The sequence below is a fragment of the Ceratotherium simum genome, chromosome 4 (assembly GCF_057802395.1).
Source record: "Ceratotherium simum simum isolate JZ-2026a chromosome 4, ASM5780239v1, whole genome shotgun sequence".
In the NCBI taxonomy this organism is placed as follows: domain Eukaryota; kingdom Metazoa; phylum Chordata; class Mammalia; order Perissodactyla; family Rhinocerotidae; genus Ceratotherium; species Ceratotherium simum.
Genome location: NC_141903.1, coordinates 39,121,376 through 39,144,804, shown reverse-complemented (window position 1 = coordinate 39,144,804; position 23,429 = coordinate 39,121,376). Strand labels below are relative to the sequence as shown.

The 23,429-nt window shown below is 41.4% G+C and overlaps 1 protein-coding gene and 1 pseudogene across 1 annotated transcript in view; both read right to left on the bottom strand.

The window, feature by feature from the left end:
- Nucleotides 1–13,804, bottom strand: part of LOC106803168 (small ribosomal subunit protein eS4-like) — a 37,811-nt pseudogene extending 24,007 nt beyond the window's left edge.
- The window catches only part of TRPC7 (transient receptor potential cation channel subfamily C member 7), a 131,563-nt gene extending 116,956 nt beyond the window's left edge, over nt 1–14,607 (bottom strand). Inside the window, exon 1 of the mRNA XM_004420162.3 lies at nt 13,837–14,607. Coding sequence (XP_004420219.2) covers nt 13,837–14,589 — 753 coding nt within the window. The 5' untranslated portion in view covers nt 14,590–14,607. The remainder of the gene's footprint in view (nt 1–13,836) is intronic.
- Between the last annotated feature and the right edge of the window lie 8,822 nt (nt 14,608–23,429).

Genomic DNA, 23,429 nt, shown 5'->3' with positions numbered 1-23,429 from the left:
TATGCACAACCTCTTGGCTTCTCCCAGCATCTGCTCTACCACTTCCTCCTTTAACCCCAATGTGCAATTTCCAGGGGTCTTCTAAGTGTCTTTTACATATAACTTCAACAAAAAAATGGTAAAAAGTCCACCAGGACAGCTGGCCGTTAAGCTGCCTTGGTCCTGCCTGGTCTACCTACTGGCTAGGCTGGGCATGGCTGGTGAGTGAATGGATGTGAACTTACACGTCTCCCTCTGCTCACCAAGCCAGTCCTAAGGGCCATCTGCAGAGTATCAAGGATCCCAGGGATCTGTCTTCTAATTCTGCCCAGGGCTGCCAACTGGTGGGTGTGTATGAGAAGGAGCCTCTCAAAAAATTAGGATGACATTCTCCCTTCTAAATGGATTGTCACCAGCCCCTGAGAGCACTGGGTTCTGTTTTGGAGAGAATAGCTGAGGATGACACAGTGGAAACCAGGTCTAGGTCCAAATATCATCCAGTCTCCTGTGAAGGATCACAGGACATGCCACTGTGAAATATGACTGTAGGAGTTCAGGACATGCCACCCCAAAATATGCCACTTTGGTATATTGATTATTTTGAGCTATAGGCACTTGAAAAACAGCAAATGCAGAGAGAAGCTTTCTCTGAACTCCCCTTATCTGCCAAAAGACAGATCCTCCAACAGGAAGTCAGTTGTGGTAGATCCCCTCCCTGGAAGCTTCATCAACCAGGAAGAGGGACTCTTGTCAAAGGAGAGAAGACTAGAAGTCAACACCACTCTGTGAATGTCGACATGAGTGGAGCCATATTAAAATAGAGCCAGAGCAGCCATTTCAGAGGAATTGCCTTGCATGTCTTGTTTTCTTTATCTTCCAAACTGGACCAAACCTCCCACATTCCAAAAAGTCAGTAAGGACAAGAATATCCTGTCTGTAAGAACGGATGGAGCTGGACTTTGCTGATGACTGGATCGCTAACCAATCAATGAAGTACAAGTCTAGCCTTTTGCCTAATGACTGAATCTCAAGCCAATCTATGAAGTATAAATATAGCCTTCCCTCATGTAGCACCAATGAATTCTTCTTTAACACAGCTCACCTCATCCTCTCTTTTTCCCATAAAAACCCTAAGCCCCTCTCCTGTAATTGGAACACTATCTGTATTTCTGCCTGAATCTCTGCTCCCCAAATTGCAATTGTTTGATTCCAGGTAAACACTTGGCCTCTTTCTGTTTTTGTAGGTTGACAACTCCCAGACAGACTTCGTCACAAACTATCATACCTCCCATCTATTCTTCTAATGGCCCATGCATCTTTCCTAAAAAGTATTTACTCTCTCCTAAGAGGCCTAGATCTCCCCTCCCGTTTCCCTATTAAGGTAGTATTTAAATCTGAATTTTAAAGCCACCTCAGCGAGTTGCTCATTTTTGTCTGGTTATCTCCCATGTATGTAGGAGGTATATATGCTACTAAACTGTTTTTCTCTTGTTAATCTGTCTTTTATTATGAGGTCTCAGCCAAGAACTCAGAAGGGTAGAGGGAAAATCATTTTTCCTCCTCTACACATGCCTATCTGGCTCTCTTTGGCCACGGCTTCCAACATCCTTCTTTACGCGGTCCTTCCTCAATCCCTGGCCCACTCCCATCCTATACTGGGCCACAGGAGGTCTGTGGTGGGGACTCAGTGAATTGTCAGAGATTTAGTTTTTATTGATTATGTATAGGGACTCTATTGTTTGTTTTAAATTATTTTATTGAGGTCGTATTGGCTTATAACATTGTGTAAATTTCAGGTGTATTATTATATTTCAGTTTCTTTGTAGACTGCATCGTGTTCACTATGTAGGGACTCTTGAGCCAGCCGTGGTGGTCTAGCGGTTAAGATTCGGGACTCTCACTGATGTGCCCGAGTTTGGGTTCATTTCCAGTCAGGGAACCACACCACCCATCTGTTGGTTGTCATACTGTGACAGCTGGTTGTTGCTGTGATGCTGAAAGCTATGCCACCAGTATTTCAAATACCAGCAGGATCACTCATGGTGGACAGGTTTCAGCAGAGCTTCCAGACTAAGACAGACTAGGAAGGATGATCTGGCCACCCACTTTTGAAAAAATTGTCCTGAAAACCCTGTGAGTAGCAGTAGAGCATTGTCTGATACAGTGCCAGAAGGTGAGAGGATGGCACAAAAAGACCAGGCAGAGATCTGCTCTGCTGTACATAGGGTCACTAGGAGTCAGAATTGACTCCATGGCACTAATAACAAAGAGACTGTCGATTCATCAGAATGGCACGAAGATTATTTTAAGTTAAAGACATCTGAACCAACAGCAGCTAAACTTCTTTTGCTGACTTAAGCAGAGTCCCCCCCAAAAATACAGCCACCATAAATTCCCTCTCTGGGGGGTTTACAGCCAGAAAGGAGACTGACCACTTGTACCTGGATGACAACAAACATCACAAACTATCATGCCTTCCATTTGTTTCCCTAAAAGCCTGTATTACCTAAAAGTCTTCTTTTTCCTTAGAAGCCCTTTCTCCTCCTCCCTTTCCCCTGTTATGCTGGTACGTAAACCCTTGTCTTTAGCTGTTCTGGGAGCTACCTCTTTTATGCGCTTCTATATGCATATGAAATAAACTCTGTCTTTTCCTCTGTTAATCTGTTTTTTCTTAATTCACAGGCCCCCAACCATTGTGACCTAAGAAGGTAGAAGAAAAGTTTTCCTCCCAACATGTTACACTAAAATTTTCCAGGAACTGATATTTATAAAGTGTTGACATCATATGGGGGAAATGCCAAAGTTACAGTATTCATTGAGAAAACCAGGATTCCAAATTGTTTATATAGTCTTGTCACCATTGCACAAAACAAACACTTCTATGCACAGAAAACACTAACTGGACCTCCCTACCTGGTCATAAAACAAAGTCTCAGGAGTGAGACTGTGGAGGAATAGGTGGAGGAATAGTCAGATGGAACACCGGGATGGAACAGCAAGTCAAGAAGCAGAATCATGTGTGCTTGGGAATTGGTGTGTGATAGAGGTGGCATCACAGATTACTGGGGAAAAATTAGAATACTTAATATTTAGTGCTGGGAAACCAACTCCCCATATGGAGAAGAACAAAAATCTGATACAACCTCACCCTCCATATAAAAGTAAACTCCAACTGGACTAAAGACTTAAAAGTGAATTGTAAATCTATGAAGGTAATAGAAGAAAAAAATAGATATAATGTAGGAGAATATCTTTGTGACCTTGGGGTGAGGAAGGATTTCTTAATAAAACTAAATGCACAAAACATTTAAAAAATAAGGGATTCTGTTCAACAAAGGGTGCCATAGACAAATTTAACAGAGGAGTGACAGACCGGGAGAAGATATTTGCAGTGTCTGAAATAGACAAGGAACTAGTATTTAGAAAATATGAGGAACTCCTGTAAGAAAATTTAAAACTACCCCCAAACAGAAATACTAGGTTATCGCTTCTCAGCCTTTTGGCTAAGATCAACTGCAGAAATACTAGGTTAAAAAGTAGGTGAAGATGATAGGAAAAGGCACTTCACAGAAAGGAGAAACCCATGTGTCTAAACAATATATGAAGCGCTTAGCAATTAGAGAAATGTGAATTAAAATAACTTTACATTCCTCATACTGGCAAATATTAGAAAGCAGGTTAATACCTAGAGCTGGCAGTGTGTGGCAAACCAAAGCCCCCAAGGGCAGGCCTTCTGGGGAGCAGTCAGCTGTGCTGAGTGAAATTAACCATGGGCATTCCTTCCTAGGTCTCTAACACAAGAACACTTAAATAGGATTGTAAGGGGGTACGGGGATGTTCTTTGCAGAATCATTTGTGATACCAAGAAGTTAGAGGCAGCCTAGGTACCCATCACTATGGGAATGAAAAAGTAAAAGGCTGTAGATGCAGAGAATGGAATACTAGGCAGCAATACTAGACAGAAGCAATGAACTAGGTTCACCTGCAGCATGGAGAGACCATAAAAAACATGGTGTTGAGTGAAAGAGAGTAAGAAAGATCATAATTTTATACCATAATCTCTTTTCTGTAATTTATAAACACACACACACAATATGTTTTTCTATAGTCTCTATTAAAATGGAAGCTCCATGAGGGCAGAAATTACAGGGTTTTGATGGTCTCTAAGTGTTCCTAGCCTCTAGAACTTTGTGGTAGGTGCAAAAGAAATATTTCTTGAATACGTTATACATACACACACACACACACATATATACACACATATATAAAAACATTAAATTGAGGTGGATGCCTTTTTTTGGGGTGAAGAATGGGAATGAGGATAAAGTATAAAGGAAAACAAAAATATGATGATAATGTTCCATCAACTGAGTCAGTATTAATTCAGATTTTTGCATGTGGGGGTAGGAAGAGCACTGGGAGGAAACATAGCAAAATACGAATTATTCTTAGATGGTGGGATTAATGTTGACCTTTTTGTTCCTTCTACTTTTCTACATTTTCTAAAAATTCTCTAATCACTGTGTTTTATTTTGATTATCCCAACATGCAACACTTGAAAATGTTTTTCTCATACTTGAGGGGGGCAGTGCCCCCAAACCAAGTTTCCCCCGTTGCTTCTGTCAGCTACCTTGCACCTCTTACAAATCCTACCTCCTCCAAATACCACACACACACACTTTCACAGAATTCCAATATTTCTGTCTCAGCTTATGCCTTGATCAATAGAAAGCAACAACAATCTCTCCCATTTCCTCCAGACTGACCTCCTAGTTTTAGGATTGTCTTTGGCTTCCCAGAATAACTAAACTCGGGCTTTTTGTCCTGCACTGCTCTCAGGGTCTGCCTAGATTCCTGTCTCAGCTTTCCCTAGTTCATCTCAACCTCGGGCTACCCCCACTGTACTGGGTTGAATAGTGTCCCCCTCAAATTCACATCCTTCCTTGAACTTCAGGATGGGACCTTACTTGGAAATAGGGTGGTTGCTGGTATAATTAGTTAAGTTTAAGTCCTACTGGAGTAGAATGGGCCCTTAATCCAAAATGACCGGTCCTTATAAGAAGAGGTTAAGAGACACAGAAACACACAGGGAGATTACTATATGAACAGAGGCAGAGATTGGAGTGATGTGTCTACAAGCCAAGGAACACCAAGGAAGCTAGGAAGAGGCAAGGAAGGATCCTCCCCTGGAGCCTTCAGAGGGAGCATGGCCCTGCTAACACCTTTTTTATACTTCTGGCCTTCAGTACTGTGAGAAAATAAATTTCTGTTGTTTTAAGTCACCATGTTTGTGGTACTTTGTTACAGCAGCCCTAGGGAACTAATATATCCACCTTGACTCAACTGTGTCCACCAGGGAGGATTTTGGGTGCCCAGAAAAGCCTTGCCTGCACCCAGTGTCCTCCTGGCCTGGCATTCTCAACATCCAAAGCCTTGGGGGAAGATAAGAGAGAGGTCTACTTGATGCCTTTAGTTATGCTAAAACCAGCTCCAGTTGAAAAAAATCAGAGATAAGATTTAGCCATTTTCCTCTACTTTAATGAAAAATTTACTTGGGTCCACGCATCCAACAGAGGGAGAAAGATCTCCTCAGAATCTGGAAAATGCAGTGGAAAGGTTAAAATCCAATGGAATCCTTTCTTTTCAGGGGTTATCACTTCTGAACTCACTTTCCAATACCTCTGCGCTGGCAGCGCTTTGCGAGGAACAGTTTGGCCAAGCCAGCGGCACACACTTCTCTACTTCCAGAGGTCGGAGTGGAAAATCGGAATGCTCATCACTCTCCTGCCCTCCTGCTACTCCACTGGTCTTCTGTCTTGGAGGAGAAGATAAAGAGCTGGCTCTTTTTTGCCTCCTATCCCTGTGCCTCTCTATTGCTGGGACATCACTGCGAGGCACTGAGAGGCTCCAAGGACAGGAGAAGCAGGGTCCTGGGAGCTAACAGACAAGCAGGCTGTCCTGGAAACAGCCAGGAGCTGGTCACCTTCTCTGATTGTATTGTCACTCCAGATGATTCACCCACTGGTTGAGATGGTCTGGTCCTTCTGCACTCATGTGCTGCTCACCCCCTTCCTGGGAGTACCTCCCTTTCCTACAGCAGTCGTCCAACTCCTTCCAGTCTTGTCTCCTCCAATCCATTGTCTACAGAAGGCAGAGTGGATCTTTCCAAACTGTAGATATGAGTAACTCACTTATCTGTTGAAACCTTCCAGTGGCTCCCCATTCATCTTAAAATGAAGTCCACCCACCAGTGGTAAGGCCATGGCTGAGGTGTTCTTCTTTAGCTCCTCTATCATCTGCTACCTCTCCCCTTTACTCCCTACAGTAGACCCACACTGGGCTACTCACAATTCTCTGAATGGACCTCTCTTTCCCCTCTCTGCACTGGGTTATTTCATGTGCAATTTCTGTTCCTGGAACCATCCTTCCCATTCCTTGCTATCTGTTTATCTCTCCCATACCCTTAGGTTTCTCTTAAACATTGTCTCCTCTGAGAAATCTTTAAACACATGCACACACACACACAAACACACACAGAGTCAGCTGTCCCGCTACATCTTTTAAAACTGCCTTTTTACTGCTTAGCACACAGCACGATTTATAAAGCTCAATTTATTTGTGTGATTATATGAGGAATGCCTGTCTCCTCCACTAGACTATCAGGTCCTTGAGGGCAGGAACTCTGTTTATCTTATTCATCATTTCATCCCAGCACCCAACCCAGAGCCTGGCTCATACTAGAGGCTTGGTAAGTGATTGTTGCATGAATGCTGACTTTTCAGGTAGCCCTGTAACTAGGGTCCATCCAGTTCTGATATTCTGTGGGTCTACAGATCATACCCACATCCCACCCTTCTGACATCTGTTTTCCACATTTAAGCCAAATGTGAATTTGCTGCTAATAAAACACATACCTCTTTGTTGATGGTGTGTGCAGCATACTTGATTAATGTTATCCTATTATGATTAATTTATATAGCATTGTAACTTTTTTTCAGAGAAAAATCCTGCATTTCCATCCTTTCCATTTGATTTAATTTGTGCTACTACTCATTGACTAATATTCTCTAAGAACTGTCTCCATTTTCTCCATATCTCTGATATTTCAGACTGATAGTTGCACTTGTATAGGAAATGATTTTTTCCCAATTTATCTTGTGTGTAGTGATGAATCTTTTCCATGGAGATATTTTTCAAAAAATAATCTCTGTCTGTATTTGGCAGGAGCTCTGCCTGCCCATTTCCTCCCTCTTCCTCCTTTGCTCCTCTATCTTTTCTGCCCATGTCGCTTCTTTTCACAGCAATATTTTAGCAGCACTCTAGGCTTATTCAGTTTCAGTGGTCTGCATTTTTCCAACTGGAAAATATCCCCTTGGCCTATTTTTAACCATGGAGCTCACATGCATAGCCTAGACTTTTTCTTGTTCTGGAGAGATCTGCTGGGGGTGAGGTGAGGGGAGAAAGGTTAGCGGAAATCAGGAAGACCCTCTTAATAGAAGAGGTGCTGAAACTTAAGCTGTGTTTATTGGGAAGAAGAGTTGCGGTGCCGAAAATCCAGTGGGCTTTGGGGAACAAAAAGGGATCTCCGCTGAGCTCTCTGGGGAAAAATTATGTATTTATTATGGGTCAGGTTCTCTGCAAAGAGTTTCATATTCTTCATCTCATTTAATCCTCACCAACACCCTGGGAGGTTATTGTTCATTAATTCACTCACCAACTCATTTATTTATGGAGCTAATATTTACTGAGTACCTCATATATGTGCCAGGACTTTCTGGAGGTTAAATGGGATGTGGCATGGAAAGCTCTTAATCTTAACAACTGCGTGAATCATGATGTCATTTCCAGAGACTAGAGTAAGAGCAAATGTTTGCATGGGGAAAACAAGCATTCGGTTTTGGACATGTTACAGCCTGATCCCTACTCCTCCCCGTCCCCCATTTTTTAAGTAAGAAAACTAACTTCTAATAGAAGCCCAAGATTGCATGGTTGCCAGGAGCTGGTGCTGGGACTGGAACCCAGGTCAGTCTGATTCCAGAGCCAGGCTCTTTCCTTTCCACTCCACAGCCTTGAGGAAATGAAGCTTGGCTGCACAGGGTGCTCACCAGAGCTTGTCTCCTGCCTTTGTCCTCATCTAGCAAAGTGGCTTCCTTTATCCCACTTGAATACTTGTCACCCAAAGAACACTGTCTCCCTGTATTTTAGAGGCTGATACCCTTGGCATAAACCGTAGAAGAGGAAAATCATTTAACTTTTGGCATTAGTTGTGACCCAATGAAAAATTGTCATTAAAGGACACATTCATTAGCTTATTTTCCTATGATGACTCATTAATGAATGCTCTGGTAAAAGTGCTGCTTCAGACACTTAGGTAGAAAAATAGAAAAAGACAAAGCTAACATAGGCAGAAGTCACCTCTGTCCCTTCTCCTGAGATACGCCAGTCCCTGGATCTTGCTCTCAGATATGGAAGCCTTAGATCCTGGCCCCAGTGAGGACTTGTCGACCGGCATCCATGCTCTGACCACACCTTTCCTACGCATGCTTAGTGGGAAGCCGTCCCATCATAGCTCATCACCTGACATCTGTGATCTTTCTCTTCTCTGCTTACATTCTGCATCATTAGATGCTCAGGCAGAAGGCTTGGGTGACACAGTCAGATCTCTAAGGGTATTGGGGATGATATATAAGTGAGTGCTTTGAGGAGTTTTCTGCCAAATTCTCTTAAGAAAAAACAAAACAAAAAACCTTGCTTTTAAGACCTGCAGCCTTCACAGCTTAAAAAATATTTTCCCAATGGAAGAGGAAACAATTTTCAAGTCATTTCCTGCATGTTAAGCAGAGGTTTGTTTATACTACCAGCCAAGCTTTCAAACTTCAAGGAAACGTATTTTCCTAGGGTGTTGGTCTATAAAATTTAAAAATCTTAAAAATATTCAAAGCATGTGAGAAACAGATGCAAACACAGATTCTACTGGAGGCTCGGGGTGGTGGGCTTATTCAGCCTTCCATACTGCCTCAGGCTCAGGGTGGCCTTTACTCAACCTTCCTGGCTTCCTGGCTCTGGATGGCCAGAGTTCAGATGTGGTCTCAGCTCTCCCTACAACAATATAAAGTCACTCCTCCTTCTTCTCCCCACCTCTTCCCTCTTCCATTTTGATAAGTTTGCAAGCAGATTACAAACTGTCATCTCAACATTTTTACCTTCCACAGTGGGATCTCACTAGAGATCATAGCAGGTGGCAAATTGGTCTATCATTATTTGCATTTTTAATTTGTGGTATTTTAGGCCCAGAGAATTTTTTATGGGTCTTAAAATGGCAACATAAACATTGATACATAATTCATTATCTATTTTTCATAATACATGTGGTTAACAACCCACTGACAAACAGAAAACTCATCAGCACTTTAAGTGAGATGAAGTTACAGCTTTAGCTTCTTTGCCTTTACCCTTCCCCTCTGTGGTCTGTAAGAATAAATTGTGACTGAAGCACCATCAGCAGCCTCCATGCTGGTGTTTTGTCCACAGGAAAAGCCATCTCAGTTACAACTTTGTTATTACTCAGAGTGACCAAATCTTAAATAACTAAGGTAAAGTTTTGGGCTTCCAATTCTCTGACTTGGGAAGATTGGGCACTTTTAAATTTAAGCAAAAGATGAGAGAGCAAGAGGGCTACCTCCAATCCCCATCCTGCTTTCTCTTTCCTTCCAAAGCCCTAAACCTCCCTCTACAATATTTCCTTGTAGTCCTTTCCTTTCTCATTCCCTCCCTGCCCCTGCTAGTCATTGCTGTTGGTATAATTCTAAGTTGGAAAGAAAGATTACCACTTGTAATCTTTTTGAAACAACAGCTCCACAGATAAACAACGTGCATAGATAGAAAGCCTAGGAATTTGGGAAGACATCAGCAAAATAAAGGGACCCTGAGAAATTGTATCAGAAGGATGAACAGTGAAGAAAACCAAGCAGACTAATTCAAGAGAAATGTTGAGACCTTATTGTGTTCTTGGTGCTAGGAGCTATAACTCAACTGAAATGGAAAAATGCCTTATTTTTCCATGCTACTCCAGGTGCCTCTACACAGACAGAGCCTGTTTCATCAGGATGAAATGGCTCTGAATAGTCCATCCCACTCTGATCTTCCCCTTCTGTGTCTCCTACTGCATGGATAAACCAGGCAACCAAAATGTCATGTGTGGGCAGTGCTCCCAGACTCCACATGTTAGGTACTGTGGGCAAGACCAAGAAGAGACACTGTGCCCTCCAGGTGATTAGTGGCCATTGGCACCATACAGTGCAGCATATGATTGGTCTTCAGTTATTTAATGTATGTTGGTTTTATCCCCTTAACCTCCTGTAACCTTCTTTAGAGCTTTCCCATTTCACCACATCCATCAAATACCTCTATTAAATCCATAAGTGTAGGAAGAGGTTAAACCATAGATAAAAGTAATCACTTGCTTCATCAGTCGAAATGATTATCCTTTTAGAATTTCCTTCATTTCCTTCATCAAGTATTTACAGAATACTTACTAGATTACTGGGCACTGTTCAAGACACTAGGAAGGGCTTAGTGGCCACATCGAGTTTTAATATCTTTTTAGACCAAAGAAGATTAGAGAGACATAAGAAAATCCTTGAACAGCTGCATAATTTCCACACCAAAAATAATGGCTTTCTAGTAGGCATCTGACTCTAGCCACAAATTACTGGAGACCTTGACATTGGTTGTATGTCTTGCTAATGACTGGACTCTATTCTGGTGATAAATTAAATGACTCTAAAAACAATAGCCTGGACAACTGAATCCAGGTTTTGATGCATGATGTTTTCCAGTTAAGAAGAATCACTCCCAGAATAAATGTTTTAGAGGATCTGGAGGATGACATATGACATCTCCAGTGAGAACCTGATAGCTTTTTTATACAGTTGATGGCATTGGGTCATCTCCATGACATGTGGCTACAGTCAGCAATGCATAGCCCCTTTAAAGCAGAACAGACTCCTGAAGAGTGCATTTTAGAACACATACGCTTGCTCTTTATTCTTTTATTATAATTTGACTTCCCTCTTGCTAAGTTGCTCTGCTCTCTGAGAAGATTTGTAATGTCAGGAATGCACATACAAGGATAGTTGAATAAGTAATAAAGTTCTAAAGGAACGCTTATGTTAATTTATAATGCACAATTTGTCAACAATCTGAAATATTATTTCAAACAAAGGTAACTAGGGGGTGTTAATAACCAGCAAATGTATTTATGCTAACTCTTATTTTGAGTAAATCATTGCATTGTAGAAAGGATTTGTCATCATGTTAGTAGTGTTCTTAATTGTCCATAATTTTTATAATTTACTTTTTAAATCAAAATATCATAGTAGATGCTTTCAACAAACTTCCAGTTTTAGATATTATATATACTGAAATATGCCAGGTTTTGGGTTTTGGTAGAGGAAACAAATGGCTCAGATGTAATTTCAAATGTTAGTCTAGCATCGTTTTATTTAGTAAGGCTGGCATGCTCCCAGATTCCAGATAAGTAGAGAATTGTGCAATTATCCAGATAATCTGATCCAAAAAAATTTTTTGCTTGAGTTTTTTTCTCTTGGCTAGAAATATCTAAATTAATTGGCTTAGTTTTTGTTTTACATGGCCTATGCAGATTCCGTCTGAAGCCCAGGGAACAAGCAAAATTCCACCAAGTTTCCTTGGGAATTATTGGCCTTATTGCTGGTAGGTGGAGTTTACTGTACAGAAACAAGGAAAGAAGAGGCAATAGCTACATTTCCTGGAAGATTCTTTGGGTAATCTCTACATCCACCAGGTTTTCTAGATGAGGCTATGAACAATGCAGGATTTAGGGAAGTGGCTCTAATTCAGTAGATGGGTCCAAGATGGTGAGGGCTGATGGGGTAAAATTAGTTTAATTATAGGATTCTTCATCTATTCACAATTTGCGGTGCCCTGCAGCTTCCTGTAGGCCTGGCTCTTCTGAACCTGGCTGTAGGCGATCCCATTCCTGCAGAGAGGCTTCCATGGCCTCATGCATGCACAACTAAATTGTCCCCCTCTTTAGTCCCAGTGCCTCATGTCCAAATCCTCTAATTCATCTTACCTACCTAGTCCAGTAAATTTCCAAAACTCTAGCTTTCATCATTTTAATTCCCTAAGCACAAACCTTTAGTGGCTTGCCATTTCCTACAGGATAATATCCATAGTTCTCAGCCTGACACTCAAGGCCCTCTGAGATCTGCCCCCAACTCATCTCTTCAGCATTCCTCCTCTGTGCCCCTACAGGAAGTCTTCATTCTAGTCACATGGAGCTTCTCATCAGTCCCCTGCCTGCCATGGGCCATTCTGGACCTCACCTTCACTTGCCTCCTCCAAATGCACACCTCTCTCTTCCCACTGATCCAGTTCCTGCTGCTCAGCAAGGCCCAGCCTAACTCTGTTTCCTCCTTTGAGATCTCCCTGAACAATGTGGTCTGTGGGGCCTCCTTTGCTGTGAGTTGGTAGCCATCCTTGGCTACCTAATTGTGTCCTGTGCAGGGGTAGCTCTTGCACTGACATCTTGTTTAGATAATGAACTTTCCTCCTGCAGGTGACATCTTTTCCCAGCTCCATTGTCAGCCCTGCATGTGGCACCTCTTTGTATGCTCCATGGCATCATAGGCTCTGATTGAATGGCAGGATGAGAAATTATGAGCCCAGTTGTAGTTTCTACTCTTTCAGCCACACCTTCTGCAGTGGAGAATCCCTTCATCATTCAGATAAAGACAGATGAAACTCTGAGAAGCCCAAGGCGTGAACAAGGCCTCTGACCCATAATTTCCCGGAATGGCTAAAAACTGGCTCTGGGGTCTGAATGCCTAGATTAGAACAATGGTTTTGCTACTTACTAGCTATATGATATCTCTCTACCTCTGTGCCCTCATATAAAATGGGGACGATAGTGGTACCCATATCAATGGTTGTTGAGGGGATTACACAACATCATATGGATAAGGCAATTAGTGCTTGGCATATAGTAAGTGCCTACTTAATGTTTGCTCTTGATTATTATTAAATATTGTGTCAAAAGAATTAGGTCCCAGTCTTTTCTTTCAGGAGGAGTGTCAGTTGACAGTAAAAGCACAGGACCACTATTAAATAACGGACTTTGGAGATGGGTCTCTATCTCATGGGCTAGCCTGGTAGGTCCAGGTATTCTCAGGGTGGCTGAATTACAGGGCTTTGTCCTGGGCCCATCTACTGGGATGACAAGCTCAATTTTACAGAGACAGTTTTATTTTCATCTTCATGTGCCTCCTCCTCAGCCCTTTGATAGGACAATAGCGATAGCTTGCTAAATTCAGAAAGGCTGCAGCTAAGTCTTTCTAGCATTAGATATGAGACTGAACCTAGGATCGACACTGTCCAGGATGGGATAGAGATGTGAACAAGAAAAATCGAAACCATGCAGGTGAGACAATCAAGAAGCCCAAGACCTGGACTACAAACAACCACAGGTATCCTAGACACTCCTGAGCTCCCCAGGGGCAGAGCTGAGGCATTTCTACCAGAACCACAATATAATCCTGCCTGTGTGCTGCTTGTCTTTTACTGCATGGATTTGTGCTTAAGTCACCTCTTCACCACATTTACGTGGTTGCAAATATTCCACCTAATGGGCTGCTTTTCCCTCAGGCTACATCTGACACAGGTTGAGGAAGTGCTGGTCTCCCCTGTGAGCCTGAACCGCAAGACTTCAAGGCCTTTACCCTGTGGTAGACTGGAAGACCACCCATTTGGCTACTGGACACACCTGGAAGAGCCTACTGGGCATCCCGCCTGCGGATTGGTGAGTGGGAGAGTTACCTTGAATTCAGTCTCAATGTTGGCTAGTCTGGCTAACTCATTGCTTAGCTCCAGCGCGGTGAGAACAGGGTCTTCACTGGACAGAGACAAGTAGGCGGCACTTGCCAGTCCCTTGTAGGCATTCATGCGCGAGCGCGAGTGGCTAAAGGAGTCCTTGCGCTGCTTCTCGGTGCACTCGTTGCACTTGCAGAAGTAGTCGTGGGGCCGCTCAATGCGTGCGCCCTTGAGCAGGAGGATGTGCACGATCTCATACTCCTGGCAGTGGGCCGCCAGGATGATGGGTGTGATGTCATGAGAGAAGCGCGTGCCGTCCTCGTCGTAGGCGTAGAAGTCGTCGTCACGCAGCTCCTGCTCCAGCGGGCTGAGCGTCAGGCGCTGGCCCTGCGCAAAGGCTGGGTGGTTGAGGATGGCCTCCACGATGCGCACGTAGCCCTTGCTGATGGCCAGCAGCAGCGCGTCGCCGACCCGTGCCAGGTTCTCCTTCTTGAGCAGCAGCTCTGTGACTTCCAGATGCTCATTACCCACGGCCAGCTGCAGCGCGTTCTGCCCCATGTAGTCCACGCAGTTGAAGTTGAGGGTCTTGGACTCCTCCAGCATTTTTCTGACCACTGGGATGTTGCCATACTCTGCCGAGTCCAGGAAACGCTCCTCCTCGGGCGTAAGGCTGGTGCCTTTCTCATTGAACATGTAGGCGGGACCCCGGATGGCCTGGCGGCGGCCCTTCTCCCTCAGTGTCGTGTGCCGGCGCTGCATGTTTTTGAAGGCGCTGCTCCCCAACCTGTGGGGCGACAAGGTAAAGATGCTGGATTACTCTCCTGTGGGTTCCCCAGGGCAGAGGGAACAAAAATTGTTGAGATAAAAAGAATGTCATCACTGAAATCTTATGAGAAATCACTGTCTTATCACTGAGATTAAGACAAAATGGATAACCTGAACTATTCTTATTCAAAAGAAGAATATTGATTTAGTTATCTGGTATCTGTACCTCTTGCATGGAGGAGTGGCGGCAGAGCTGAAATGTGGGTTTAGGTGGAATGTAAGGGGAGACAGAGGTGGAGAGTGTGGGGTAGTGATGTGGCTGAAATGGGCCAAGGGCTGTTGGTTTTATTTCCATTTGTGCAAAGTTGAGCACGTCACTTAACTTCCCTGTGCTTTGGTACAACGCTTCTCTGCACTTTTACCTGTACAACGTGGATAACTTTTTGTGTGCCATTGGGTCCGTAGGAGGATTAAATGAGGTGACATGCATATAGAAAGTGCTCAGTCAATGTTGATTTTATTCTGTCCCCTCTTGCCTATTGGTATGCCCAGTTCTTTAGGGGCTCTGCTGTAGAGGTGGCCGCCACAGATACTGCTGCCATTGGCTCAGGTGTATTGCCCCCAATGAGCTCCCGCACTATATGACAAAACTGCAATAATATGCAAGCGTGGGCACACACCTCTGTTTGTACATTTAGTACTATACTGTGTGGGGACTGTGCTTCCTTTCTGGTCCCCGTGCAGCCTAAGCACCTACTAAAGGGCAAGATGTGGCAGGGAGCAGGCCTAGACTCGTTGCCACTTACTGATGGCCACTCAAGCAGCCCTCTTGAGGACATTCAGCCCTAGCTTCTTAAGATCAAACCTGGATTTTTTTTTTTTTTGTGAGGAAGATTAGCCCTGAGCTAATATCCGTTGCCAGTCCTCCTCTTTTTGCTGAGGAAGATTGGCCCTGGGCTAACATCCATGCCCATCTTCCTCTACTTTATATGAGATGCCGCCACAGCACGGCTTGATAAGTGGTGTGTCGGTCCGCGCCTGGGATCCGAACCTTCGAACCCCAGGCCGCCGAAATGGAGCACGTGAACTTAAGCGCTCCACCACCAGGCTGGCCCCCAAACCTGGATTTTTATATGGATGGAAGAACAGGGCAATTTATATGCTGGATTCATTTCTAACTTGTTGTTCTTTCCTATTGTGGCATAGTGTGGAGGTTAATACTAACACTACTAGTAATAGCAGTTAACATTTCTTACGCACTTACTATATGCCAGAAACTATACTAAGAAGTTAATATACTTCACATATATTACTTGTGTAGTTATTGCATCAACCCTATGAGGTAGATACTATTATTATCCTTATCTCAGATGAAGATCCTGAGACAAGTGGGGCTGAGGGACAGGATTTGAAGTCAGAAGGTCTGGATTAGGAATCCTGGCTCCACCTTTTGCCAGCCTTGTGACTTTGGACAAGTTACCTAACCTTTAGTTTGCAGGGTTTTAAAATTGCAGACTAAGAGAATAACAGCTATAGTGTAATCTGAGCTTGAGCCAGATACCCTATCTCCAACTAGCTTTGAAACTTTTAGCAGGTCCCCAGCTCAAGATACTTTGTTAAATTAGAGAGGCTGGACCAGATGTTCCCCAGCTCTTTACGAACTCGAATATCTCAAACTTTTCTGATTCTCCAATTGGCCCTACCCGTATTTTCTATTCTCCTTTTCTATTCTACCACCACTCATGTTATTCAAATAATATTACAGTGGCGTATATTTCAATAAGAGAATATTGTTCTAAAGAGTAAGTACTTGGGGATTTGTTTTGAACTATTTTCCGTGTTCCCAATTGTCTTTTTGTTATTGATCATATCTCCATGCATTAAGAATACTCAGTACTTCATTTAAACCATTTGTAAAAAATAAACAAAACTAATCACAGAGGAAGGCTTTTAAGTTAAACTTAGTTTTTTGAGATTTTAAATTTTGGAGTCCACTTAGTTTTCTGCTCATTTTACCTTTTGACCTGCTCACACCCTTTTGGTTTTAGCTCCTTTAGGGGGCCCTGTCTAGTATAGAGCAAAGACTTGGAGGTCAGAGCCTGTACTCTAATCCTGCCTAGGTCTGAGTGACACTTCTTGGGAGAAGCTGCTAAACTATTCAGGCGAACAGCTTCTTCATCTGCAAAAAGTAAAAGGAATAATTATGGGCAATTCCCTCAAAAGGCAACTGTATGTGATAAATCCTAATTAAAGAGCTCTGCGCTCCTTTAGGAAGAGTGTCTGAACTGCCATGCACTCAGTGCACTTTGATACCAAAGTGCACTTTGATAAAAGAATTCTGGGGAAAAGATTTTCAGGATTCAAGTTCATGAGCTCCTTCTGAGCCAATATCTCTCAACAATGCCATTATCCCAGGGAGAAAGGCTGCTCTTTGATGTCGAAGCAGATTGTGGCTGTAGATTGGGAGTCCAACAAAGATCTTTACAGGAGAGAGGGACTCACCAATAGGTTGCAGGCATTTATTATTACAGGTTTTCAGAAGGAGAGAAAGTGACTGTGTTGAAAGCTAAGCAATCTACTCATTTGTATTCCCAAAAGGTCTTGTTTCAGAGGATGTTATAAACTCAGTTTTAAGGTCTGTCATCTGGGCGCACACACTCAGCTGGGAACTGAGCCCACAAAAGACTAATAATCTTTCTAACAGAATTACTCAGCCTGTCCTATGAGGAGGCTTCTGCCCCTTTCATGAGCACCTCTCTGGACTTAGCCATCAAAAATCAACCCAAGAAAAGGAAGTTTCCACTCAAGAGCATCTGAGCAGTACATCAGAGATGAAGTGGCAGCTATCCTAGAAGGAGTTGGCATTGAGCTTGATTCCATGTCACTTTTTCATTAGAGGTCCGCTCAAGAGGGATAATAGGTCAGACTCCAAGGTGAAGAGTACACAGCTATTACACAGCAACAAGCCATGGAGAGATTAATCCAAAGGAAATATATTAACTATTGAACCAAGTGAGAGCAGAGAAACATTTCACAAGGAAAATATAAGTACCCTATCTAAATTCGGAGACCATATGAATATCATAGATGATGCAGCCTACAAACTTAAAGGATGTTAAAGCATCATTTGTTAATTCCCCTCATTAAACAAACAATCAAACAAACAAACCTAAAAAACAAGGTATTAGCGTTCTCATTTTTTTTTTTGTGAGGAAGATCGGCCCTGAGCTAACATCCATGCCAATCCTTTTCTTTTTTGCTGAGGAAGACCGGCTCTGAGCTAACGTCTATTGCCAATCCTCCTCCTTTTTTTCCCCAAAGCCCCAGTAGATAGTTGTATGTCATAGTTGCATATCCTTCTAGTTGCTGTATGTGGGACGTCGCCTCAGCATGGCCAGAGAAGCGGTGCGTTGGTGTGCGCCCGGGATCTGAACCCAGGCCACCAGTAGCGGAGCGTACGCACTTAACTGCTAAGCCACGGGGTCGGCCCCTAGCATTCTCATTTTTTAGGTGGAGAAACTGAGGTAGGTGAAGCAAAAAGACTGAACCTTAAGGCAAATAATTATCTGCACAAGAGTAGAGCATCATATAAATTGTGATGTTTCTATAATAATTATGTTATATCAATAAAATATGTATATGGCTAGTATTTGTCAGATGTTAAAATATCCTCACCACTTGACATGCATTTTTCTGAATGACCTTGAAAGCAGACACCCAGAGGTAGTAAAAAATAAACAAGCCTCTCTTTCTCAGTCTTAAAAACCTCAGGTTTGAGATACATTTGGATGCTCACAGAATTGTCAGTTCTGCTCCTTTCCCAGCAGAATTTGGCACTGATGAAAACTTACGGGCCTTTAAGTCATATACACATACGAGCATATGGTGGGACACACTACTCAGTGAGATTGCTTCCAACATAAGGGGTTTCACGGCAGACCCTGAAGCCACGTGAACTGATTCAGATATTGATGGAGGCCTTTTAACCTCACTGGGTTTTTTTATTAGCTCTGACTCACTCTTACCCTAATATCCCTCTAATGATGCTTTCTAAACATTTATTTTGGGGCTGGCCTGGTGGCATAGTGGTTAAGTTCATGCACTCCGCTTTGGCGGCCCAGGGTTTGCAGGTTCGGATCCTGGGCGCAGACCTACGCACCACTTATCAAGCCATGCTGTGGCAGGCATCCCACATATAAAGTAGAAGAAGATGGGCAGGGATGTTAGCCCAGGGCCAATCTTCCTCAGCAAAAAGAGGAGGGTTGGCAACAGATGTTAGCTCAGGGCTAATCTTCCTCACTAAGAAATAAAAAAAATAAACGTTTATTTTATTTTTCAGCTTTATTAAGGTAGAACTGACAGATAAAATTGTAAAATATTTAAAGTATACATTGTGGTGATTTGCTGTGTGTATACATCATCAAAGAAATCCTACCATCTAGTTGATTAACATAACCATCACCTCACATATTAATGTGTATATATATTTTTGGTGAGAACATTTAAGTTCTACTTTCTTAGCAAATTTCAATTATAGAATACAGAGTTATCAACTATGGTCACCATGTTTTACATCAGATCTTCTGAACTTATTCATCTTATAGCTGAAAATTTGTACCCTTTTATCAACCTTTCCCTATTTCCCCCATTTATACATTTATACACCTATGAATATATTTAGCCACCATATCCTTGCCATTCAATCTTGGCATTATAGATAGGCTTTAGCCATACATTTCACATGGGTTGGAAAAAAATCCACAAAAGATAATATGTCAGAAAGATAAAGTCTTTTGATCCATAATAGCTGGTGGCCAAAGCTCACAGTCATGAATCAGACGTGTTGGTCTCCTGGACCCTGGGGATCTTGTCACAGTTTTAGGGCCAATAAAGAGCAAAATGAATTATCCCTAAAATGCAATTAGCATTTGATTGCCCTTACTTTAATATTTTTCTTGAAAATGAAATTTGAATGCAAATTCCTTTTTATTTGCATATATTATTGAGATAATGAGTGATCAAACTCATCAAACACCTCAATTAAGATACTGTGTTTTTCATTTTCCATAAATGCATACATTGACATTTGATGTCATTGAGAAGAAGGGGTTCCAGTGGAAACAAAACCATATTTGGGAGGAGCACTGATTATTACACTCCCTCTTGATCCCTTGGTTGCTATTTTTATCAAGCTGCTCTTACAGATGCATCAGCCAGTGGAAGGAAGCCAGATGTCAGTGATCCACGAAAAGTATGAATTCTGCATCCCAAGTCCAGCTGCAAATGAGCATGACCATACAACTTTTTGGACACGAGGATTGTGGTTAATTACTGATGAAAAAAGGCAACTTAATCGAAATGTCCTTTTAGAGATATTTGTTGTCTATTTTGTAAAGTTACTACATGCACCATAGGTCTCTGTGGAAATTATCCAAGCCTGAAACCAGTTCAGTCTGTAACATTCCACAACTGAACATCAACCACGCAAAATCTAGGAGACAGGTCAGTCACCCAGGAAAATCTAGTTCTGGTCTGTGCATCCTCTCCCAAGTGTACATACTCTGAGGTTTAGTCCAGAGCAACAGTGATGAAATAGCCAAGTGATTTGGAGTCTTCTCCTAAACCTTAGTTCTCTTACTAATAGAAAGGGAATAAGAAAAGATATCCTCCTAAGGACCATGTGCCTCAGGACCACAGTGAAGATGAAATAATGTACATCAAATGACCTGGATACTGTAAAGCTTTATACAAATATCCATGACAATAATGATCAAAACTTTACATGTCAATACACTGAAGTAAATGATTATAAATTGGCTTATATTTTACTCTCCACTGATATATTCAGCTTAGCTATTTTTCTAAATGACTATATAATAGTGATAGTTCACATATATTACACATTTGCCATGTGCCAGACACTGTGCTAAGTGTTTTATATGAATTGTTGTTTTAAATTCACACAGATCATAAGATAAGCTTAGCTATTCTCCTCAATGACTAATCATAATGATTAACATTTATTACACATTAACCATGTTGCAGGCACCATGCTGAGTACTTTCATGCATTATCATTTTAAATTCTCATAAACTATTACATGATATAGATACTATCGTCATCCCCATTTAACAGATGATGAAATGAGACTCAGGTAAATGCCCACTTTTGCCAAAGCTACACAACTTGTGAATGGTAGACCCACTATTAGGAGTCTAATCTTTCTGATTTCAAAGCCCATGCTTTTGGCTGGTATGCTGCTGCCATCCATCTTCCTCCTGCATTTTTTTCTAAGTTTCTTTAGACTGTAAATTTTTCCATTAGGCTGCAGGATCCTTGAGGGCAGGGAATTACTTCTTTGTATGGTATATGTACCCAGTACCTAGTACCCCTGATGCCTGGCATATGGTGCATGGTCAAATAACTCAATCAATTCTTAAATAGTTGAATTTGGGTTGGTCATTAAAGAAGACCAATAAAATAGAGGTCTTAATGTTTACCAGTGTCCTCCTTCTTACAAATACAGGAGCCATTTAATCCTATAACTGCTATTTCCTATTTGTAACTGACAACTTTTTAAACAAGTTATGAATTCCAAAGCAAAATTGGTTTCCATTTAGCTCTGCTATAAATAATGGCCCATAAGTTTCTAGATGAGACAGATAGTATCAGAAGGTGTATTAAGTCTCTTAGATGACTGGGACAGAAAACTGAGGCATTCCTACTTTTTCAAAAAACTCCTGAAAAATTGTATGTATTTCCAAAGGCATCCAACTTATTTCTAAGTATCATCTTTCTTATTCTGTTGAAGTTGAAGTGAGATAGTGCATATAAATTACAGTGCCCAGTAAGTGCTGTAGTAACATTGGATAATATTAACTATTTTAGTTTAATATAATTGTAATCATTGTGGATCTAAAGCATTCATGTTCCCACCTAAGCTAGTGACAATAATTTGCTTGTATAACACATGTATTTTGAATAAAAGAAAAAATATATCCACCTATTTACCCAATGAATATGTATGAGTTCATAGACCTCACCAGTCAGGTTCTACAGGAAACAAGCAAAGTATCCTTCTGCTTACTCATTACAACATTGAGATATGCTTTCCAAACAGTTCTACAAATGCATGATATTTTTTTCCATTGCATCTTGGATTGAAAAATATTATCTAGTGTTCCTGAATGTTAATAAATGATTTTATCAGTGATTTATTTTTCGCCAAATAATATCATTTAGAGAAGTTATTCTCAGTATTTTCAAACTACCTTACGTATTAGCGATCCAAGTATAACTAGTGCTTTGTGTGTGCTTCTTTTATTCTTCTTTCTTTTAAAATCCTTGTCAACGTGGAACTGGGGAGTTATGAAACTGGATGTCTATATCTCATTGTGTATAGCTCCCGATAGAGCTGAAACAACAAGTTCTAATAGTTACATATTTTTTCCCCCAAAGATTTGTCTTGGAATAAAATAGATATGTGTTACCTTTTGATTGTTTCATTGACTTCTGTGACAGAAGAATCTGAAATGAACATCTACTACCAAGAAAGTAAGAGAAGCCCTTAAATTTTGAAATGACAATACTGAAAAAGGTAACATGCTGAATGTTTATCTGGGGGAAAATGTTGATTGCTCTTCCTAAGCAAGAGATCCTGGCAGCTCTCATCCAGGATACCACATGCATCTGCAATTAGCCTCAATGAGACTCCAAATAGTTCTGATTTTTTTTTCTGGGTTAATTACTGCCTAAAGGAGTTAGCTGGTCTACATGCCCCTAAGCTTAGGGGCAACTATTTTTGGAAATAAATTTTTATGAATTATAATTGTGACATAGAACCGTGGTAAGTTGTTAAATAATTGAACCAATGTCATTGTTTAAAAGATCTTAGACAGTAAGTTTGAGTCATATCCATAATGAATATTCTGGATTAAATGTGAATTCATTCATAAATTTGATGTGTGCCCAGTGCTTCAGAAATAGGACCCACCAGCAGGTGGCATTCTGAGGCAAAAATTCACTCAGTGCCACCATCCAGGGTCAATCATTATTGCCTCTTTCAAATCTACCCTGAATCCATTAAGCCTTTAAATTACAATTAATGACAATAGCATCCTGGTTATGTCTACTCAATCATGCTTAAGTGAATTTACAACTTCAAACTTAAAGAGGGAGATTCTGTGTTCTAGAGTTTCAAACCTTGTGTCGAAGCCCTGCCCAGATTACATCTCTTTTATTAAAAGCGTATTCGTTATGTTGAAATGGATGTCTAAAGGACATATTTTCAACAAAATAGGGGAAAGAAAAATAACAATTTCTTTCTTCTCACCCATCATTCTTTAATGGTGGCTACTTTTTAGAATATAGATTTCTTCTTCCTCCTACCCCCATATTTATATTAAGATAAATACAACCACAAAAAATATCAAATTAAAAAGCTGTCAGTAGTGAAGGAGAAGAGACAACATATATACTTTCTTCTAGGAATAAAACTACACTCCAGCACAAAAGGACTGAGCTACCAGGATGAGTTGTCTATTTCTAAATGGCTTTGTAAACTTAGAATTTCAACTAAAAGTAAAAAAAAAAAAAAAAAAAAAAAAAGAAAAGAAAATTTCTCTCTCAACCCAACAAATAAGAAAGATTTCAGATCCAGATTTATATCTATAAATCCAAGCAATGCACAAGAGGGAGAGGGCTAATAAATAAAAGTTTAATTCCATATTTCAGCCAGAAAACGACGGAAAAATCAATATGAAAGAATCATCATAGCTGCTTACATTGAGGGTGAAATACGCAGACTTGTCCCTCCTCTAAATGACCGGAATCCG